The sequence below is a fragment of the Chiloscyllium plagiosum genome, chromosome 10 (genome assembly GCF_004010195.1).
Source record: "Chiloscyllium plagiosum isolate BGI_BamShark_2017 chromosome 10, ASM401019v2, whole genome shotgun sequence".
Lineage (NCBI taxonomy): Eukaryota > Metazoa > Chordata > Chondrichthyes > Orectolobiformes > Hemiscylliidae > Chiloscyllium > Chiloscyllium plagiosum.
The window spans coordinates 31,508,570-31,515,758 of record NC_057719.1 but is presented as its reverse complement, the minus strand read 5'-3'; the positions used below and the strand labels follow the sequence as shown (position 1 = coordinate 31,515,758).

Sequence of the window (7,189 nt, the reverse complement as noted above, 5' to 3'; positions counted from 1 at the left end):
CAACCACAAGGGATGAACTCGGATTTCACCAGTTTCCTCATTTCCCCTCCCCCCACCTTGTCTCAGTCAAATCCATCGAATTCAGCACCACCTTCCTAACCTGCAATCTTCTTCCTGACCTCTCCGCCCCCATCCCACTCCGACCTATCACCCTCACCTTGACCTCTTTCCACCTATCACATTTCCAACACCCCTCCCCCAAGTCCCTCCTCCCTACCTTTTATCTTAACCTGCTGGACAAACTTTCCTCATTCCTGAAGAAGGACTTATGCCCGAAACGTCGATTCTCCTGTTCCCTGGATGCTGCCTGACCTGCTGCGCTTTTCCAGCAACACATTTTCAGCTCAAATCCCAGTACCATTTCAAACCTATTAAACAGATATATATACTATATGTTCCCCTAGAATTAAATTATTTACATACATTAAGCATTTTCCTGGCTTTCCAGTTGGGTAAAACAGGAGAGTTGTGCTCATAGGTTAGAGTTACCTGTAACATAGAACATTTAGGTAAAAATTAAAAATTTATGACTACTAATCACCATTGCTCATTACAAACAGCACAGGCAGGAATTTCAATTGTACATACTAAACAGTTTCAAATTCAATTTAATTATTCTTTTTCACTGTCTGGTCATTGGGGGTCTTTTGACCTATTCCTTTAGTTTCCATTGGTCACATTCCAATGGCAAATGGAAAGAAAGGTAAAAAGCATCTATCTCAATTGATGTCATAAGGGTCTTTCTAACTTTGTGAAGGAAGTGCCGTTCAACAGCATCAAGTCCTCAAACTACCAACAGTTCTGGTAACATAGGGCAATGTAGTGCAGCCTCATTGTTCTGTACATCACAGCTGTAAATATTTCCAACTTCCAGTTTTCCTTTAAATGTGCTATTATGAACATAAATATACCTACATTTAAATGATTTAATATCACCATTTCATATAATTTAATTAATCTTTCCCTGCCTCACCCAAGGTGCAGTAAAGCTTCAGCTGCCAAAAACTTCATCAAACAATATCTCGAATATGTGCTTAATGTTAAATACCACATTTTATAAAGAATGTGTTGGACGGTGAAGGGTAGAGCACCAATTCATAGTATAATAGTATAAAGGGACTTAACAACTGCATTAAGTTGAGTTTGAAAGGTGATATAATTAAGGATTTTAAAATAAAATAATCTGATAAGACAGAGAAATTATTTTCTGATAGAAGAATTCAGAACCATTACAAACAATATTAACACTAGAGTTAGAACATCTCAAAATAAAATCTCAAAACATTATTCATTCAAAGGATTGTGGAAACCATTAATCTGCTAAGGGCTGTAATGCTTGGAAATTTCAACTTGCCCAAATTGAAAATGCTAGATTTTGTTTCGTTAGGCAAGACTTTAGTAGAAATAAATTGCAAGACGTGGTCATCAGCCTACTGGTAGAGATTTGGGAAAAAGCAGATCAACAGAGTAAAAGGCACATAATTCAGCTGAATGTCTGACAAGTTCAGAGGGTCACTCCTGGTCATTGAGAGATTATACTTGGCACACAACTGAAACAGCAAAGATCCATTCAAGATTTCCTTTTCTACTTAGTATTGAACAAGGATGTCTACCCAAAACTAGCCAATATCCAAAACTAGCAATAAAATTGAGTAGAAGGATAATTTTGCCAGCTATAAGAATTGATTATAGGATATGGTGCAGATCATCAAAAAACCTGTCCTGTGCATCGTCACAGTTAGCTATTGTGGGAGCAAATACACAAATAGGTGTTATGTTTTTGCAAAGAAAGGTGTAGGTTGCTGGTTTTTAACATCCTTTGAAATCTCTCTCCAGAAGATGAAACCAAGTCCTGCCTCTTAGCAATCTGAAGGAGGTAGGCCATTTCAAATGAAACCTGTTCCTATTGCTCCAAATCAATTTTCTCCGAAGGCAGCTTGAGTGCACCTACACTCTACGCTCCCTAGGTACTACAGCTGAAGGATGTTCTTGTCTATCATAGGTTTGATGATCGGTGAGTGTAGACGTTCCAGCATCACACTTAGAACTATAAATTTGTAGCACCCAAAGCACTTTCATACACAGTCTTGGTTTAAAAGAAGTTACATTCATCTTAATCAAGTTTTGACATTATAAAAATGCATTTGAATTATCCTGTACAACAGTGTATTTCAATGCCAGTTATCAAATAATGTACTCACTTCAGGCGATTCCAGAACACCAACTTTAATTCTTTTATAAGGTCTTCTGATAACTTCATCCTCACTCTCACTGTTGCACCCACCTGAGGAAAGCAACATTTTCCCATAAATCAGAAACAGTTAATTAATAAATATCCTGGAAATAATCACAGAAAGGTAAGGCCTCGTGGTATTATCACTACACTATTAATCCACAAACCCAGACAATGTTGTGGGGTCCCAGGTTTGAATCCCAGCACGGCAAATGGTGGAATTTGAATTCAATAAAGAAAAAAATAAATCTGGAATTAAGAATCCACTGATGGGATCCAAGATGGCGGCGACCCAGCAAGACTGAGTCTATAGTGCTCCTCCCAAGACTTGGGTACAGTGGGTCACCCACCCCCTACCACGCTCACCAAATCATCTATAAAAGTTGTGAAATTTAATTAGTTGTGTAATATTACATTTAAACAATTTGATCCTAAGTAAAAATGACTAAAGGGAAGGGAGCCCGCAGCTCTCAGCAAGCAGGACCCCTCCCCCATCCTCTCCAGCTGCAGCAGAGGCGTCCACAGCCGCCCCGTGGGACTTACCTACAGTGACAAGCCTTGCAGAAATGATTTCCAAGCTGGATTCGAAGATCGATGCCTTTATTGCAGAATCCAGAAATCATTGGGACTCGCTCTCGGCCGCGCTGCAGAAGCACGACCAAGAAATCCAAGAAATCGAGTGCCGAGTCGGAGGGGCGGAGTTAAAGGCCGCAACCTCCGAAACTACCATCAATCGACCGTGGATCAGGTCCGGACTCTCGAGCAGCGAGTTCGGACCTTGGAAAATCATATTGACGACCTCGATAATCGAGGTCGTCGAAAAAATATTCGTTTGCTGGGCCTTCCCGAACGGGAAGAGGAAGGCCAGCTTACAGCATTCCTCCAGCAGTGGCTGCCACAGCTTTTAAATCTGCAAGCTGGATCAGGCCATAAGGGTGGAATGAGCCTACCGGGTCGCAATATGCGGGCCCGGCTCGAACCAGCGCCCACGCCCGGTCCTGTTCCGGCTGCAGAGCTACAAGGAGAGGCAAATACTTCTAGAAGCCTCTAGAAATCTCAGAAAAGACCCCCAAGCTATGATCTATAAAGGATCCAAGATCATGCTATTTCAGGACATTTCCCCGGCTCTGGTTCAAAAGAGGAAGGCATTCGACGAGGCGAAGAAGCGTTTAAGGGACTTAAATATTCAGTACTCCTTACGCTACCCAGCGACGTTATGCTTTAACCATGAAGGATCCGTATATAACTTCGGATCACCAGAAAAGGCTAAGGAATTCTTGGACTCTCTTAGATAAACTGTAAGACATAATGGATGTTGGTTTGCCTTTCCCCCCACTTTGGTTTATATCCCCCCTTTTTTTTTCTCTTACCTTACTGTTTAATATTATCATGGGGGGTGGGGAGAGGGATTTGATTTTATCCCCCCCGGTGGGGTTGTTTTCTGTTATTATTTTATGTATATATGAGGGATGTATGCATATGTGTGTGTATATACATATAAAAGCTGGGGGATTTGGTTAATGTTGGTGGGGGGAGGTGGTTACCTTATTCAATTTTACCTCTGTCTATAGGAGCGGGGTTTTTTTTGGAGTGGTGTGTTTTCACACATTCCTTGTGTGTACTTTCAGGAGGTGGACATAGAGATATATTAGAGGAGATGAGACGAATCCAAATCATTATGAAGCTTTAGTTTAGAGATAAAATGTGAATTTATGAACAAGTGTTAAGGTCCAAATTTACTTTGCTTTGATTAAATCCTTCTTGACGATAAATAAATTATATGTCAGAGATTCCTGACCTGGGTGGTGGCACTTTTAGTCTGGTTTGGTATTACACTAGTCTAAAGCTTGTACAAATGTGGATAGAACTGATCTTACTTCTCACTCAGCAAACAGACGATGAAAGTGAACAGTTCTCTGCTCTCTTCCTTCAGACAGGAAATTAACAAATGATCCCTGACAAACTCGGGATTTAGTTACTTTAATTCAAAACTTGAAATATTAGGAGTCTGTGGCCAGTTGTGTATTTAAAAGAACAGGCTACACTGAGGTCCGGCTCTGTATGTGTCCTTGGAAGATCTTTCAATACTTTCTGTCCCAATCCCTTTTAAATTTTTGAACCACTCAGTTGGACTCTTGTGTCATGTAAAGTTTTAAAGTGGCTCCTCCCTCATTGCCCGTGATCAATGGTTTTGTATGTAGGTATGTATATTTCTTACTCATAGCTGGAGAAATTCACTTTTAAATAACCTACACACTTATTCTGGAGGTTAGTAATGATAATACACTATTCACATGCACACAATTATTAATTACAGACGAAGATAAAAATGAGTATTCAATAAAAATTGCCAAGTTCAGTCTCTGTTGTTTTGATGCAGATGTGTAGTTTTGAAGTTGAGATGTTACATTGTCTGAAGCAAAATTGCAGGATTTTCTCAGCAAATGTGGTGCTTCCACAGCTGACTTTGTGGAGGTTTCAGTACTGTTATATGTCACAGTCAGTATACTGTATCATAACATGTGCCTGGAGGATAAAGATCTCATTCCATCTTATTTTGGGATCACAGGAAGGATGCTGGTGTTTGCAGCTTAATAGCTAATGCTATCCTAGACTCTGAAGAGAGTAAATTATGCACGTAATCATTAGTTGTCAGAAATACTTGCTGGATTCTTTAGTGCCTCGATACCTATGTCCAGTTTTGATTTGGAGATGCTGGTGTTGGACTGGGGTGTACAAAGTTAAAAATCACACAACACCAGGTTATAGTCCAACAGGTTTAATTGGAAGCACACCAGCTTTCGGAGCGACGCTCCTTCATCAGGTGGTAGTGCTATCACCTGATGAAGGAGTGTCGCTCCGAAAGCTAGTGTACTTCCAATTAAACCTGTTGGACTATAACCTGGTGTTGTGTGATTTTTAATTATGTCCAGTTTTATTTATGTTACAAGTAAAATGTCCTGATCAACGTAAAATCACCATGTGGTTTGCAGCACTGGCTATTTAAAACATACAAGTCTCCAAAGTCTTTGAGATAGATCTTTAGAAAACTAATTGAAGACCAACTGGACAACACTTCTGTATGTTAGAGACTTTGGACGATCAGCAGCATCAGTTTCTGTGAGTAGAGTTATAGTGATCTATAGATAGCAGAGTGCCTTATTTAAAAATTAAAAGGTTGAAGTTACAAATATAATCAAGACTAAAGCATTGTAAATACATTCCCTCTTTAAAAAGCAACAAGCCGCTGAGGGCCCCCTGGACTTTCAATTGGCACAGATTAATTATGGAATGTGTTCCCCTTGACTTCCTTACAAATATGGTGCACAGAAAGACCGAATTATTTTATAAAATATGGCAGCCCTTCTTGAATTACATAAATACAGATATTTCGGCTATCCTAACAAGGGCTTTTATTTAATTGAGATTACAAACCTGGCTGATCCGGGGCCCCTCGGGGGGAGGAATTCCGCACGAATACGGGTTTTATTACATCTGATGTTAACACATTCCGAGCACGTAAGAGACTTAAATATACACTCTGGTTAGTTGTAGGTTAGATTAGTAGATAGTTGAGTTTTGTTTGTTATTTTTTCTTATTTTTTGTTTTTTTTTTGTTTTTTTTGTTAAATTTTGGATATTGTATATTTGAGCTAATTGTATATCAATGTTTATATCTGAAGTTTTGTTTATTTTTGTAAACTTGTAAAAATGTTAAATTTCTAATAAAAATATCTATATAAAAAAAACATTCACTGATGACCGTGAAATCAATGCCAACTGTCAGAAAATCCCATCTGGTTCACAAATGTCCTTAAGGGAAGGAAATTTGCCATCCTCGTCTGCTCTGGCCTACATGGAACTCCAAACCCACAACAATGTGATTGACTCTCAACCGCCTTCTGAAATGGCCCAGCAAGCCATTCGGTTGTACGAATTACAAGGTCTCAAAGAAATGAAACCATAGAATCACCTGACATCCACCTAGGCACCGAAAAAGACAGTGGCAGAAATGGCCTTGTTGACCCTGCAAAGTTCTCCTAACATCTGGAGTCTAGTGCCAAAATTGGGATAGCTTTCTCATTGACTGGTAAACAATAGCCTGACATAGTCATACTCACAGAATCATGCCTGAGAGAAAATGTCACAGATACCACCATCACCATCCCTGGATATATCCTGTCTCACCTGCAAGGCAGATCCAGCAGAGGTGGCCACACAGTGCTACACAGTCAGGAGGTAGTTGCTCGGTGAGTCTTCAACATTGACTCTGGAACATCATGAGGTCTTATGGCTTCAAGTTAAACGTGGGCAAGGAACCCTCCTGCTGATTAGCACGTACCATCCTTCCTCAGACGATGAATCGATACTCCTCCATGTTGAACAACATTTGGGGGAAGCACTGAGGTTAGCACTGAGGAATACACACAATGTATTCTGGGTAGGGGATTTCAATGTCCACCATTAAGAGTAGCTCGGCAGAAGTACTACTGATTGAGCTGATCGGGTCCTGAAAGACATAGTTGCTAGACTAGGGCTGGGACAGGTGGTGAGGGAAAAACATACTTGACTTCATCCTTACCAATCTGCCAGCTGCAGATGCATCTGTCCATGATAGTATCGGTAAGAGCAACAGTTCTTGTTGAGACAAATGGGACACGCTTCAAAGATATCCAGCAACTCAAGACTGAGCATCCATGGAGGTGCTGTGGGTCATTAACAGCAGCAGCATTGTACTCCATCGCAAATTCTAATTCATGACCCAGCATATTCCCCATTCAAGCATGAATGTCAAGCCAGGGAATGAACACTGGTTCAACAAAGAGTACATGAGGGCATGCCAGAACCAGCACCAGCATACCTGAAGATGAGGAGTCAACCTGGTGAAGCCACCAAACAGGACTACTTGCATACCAAAAAATATAAGCAGTAAGTAATAGAGAGAGCCACGCGATC

The 7,189-nt window shown here is 40.4% G+C and overlaps 1 protein-coding gene across 7 annotated transcripts in view; it reads right to left on the bottom strand.

Annotated features, from left to right (window-relative positions):
* The window catches only part of fancm (FA complementation group M), a 172,992-nt gene that overhangs the window by 43,797 nt on the left and 122,006 nt on the right, over nt 1-7,189 (bottom strand). For all 7 annotated transcript variants that reach the window (XM_043697329.1, XM_043697330.1, XM_043697328.1 and 4 more), the window contains 2 exons: nt 2,202-2,284; nt 424-489 (listed from right to left, as the gene is read on the bottom strand). In XM_043697329.1, coding sequence (XP_043553264.1) covers nt 424-489; nt 2,202-2,284 — 149 coding nt within the window. The remainder of the gene's footprint in view (nt 1-423; nt 490-2,201; nt 2,285-7,189) is intronic.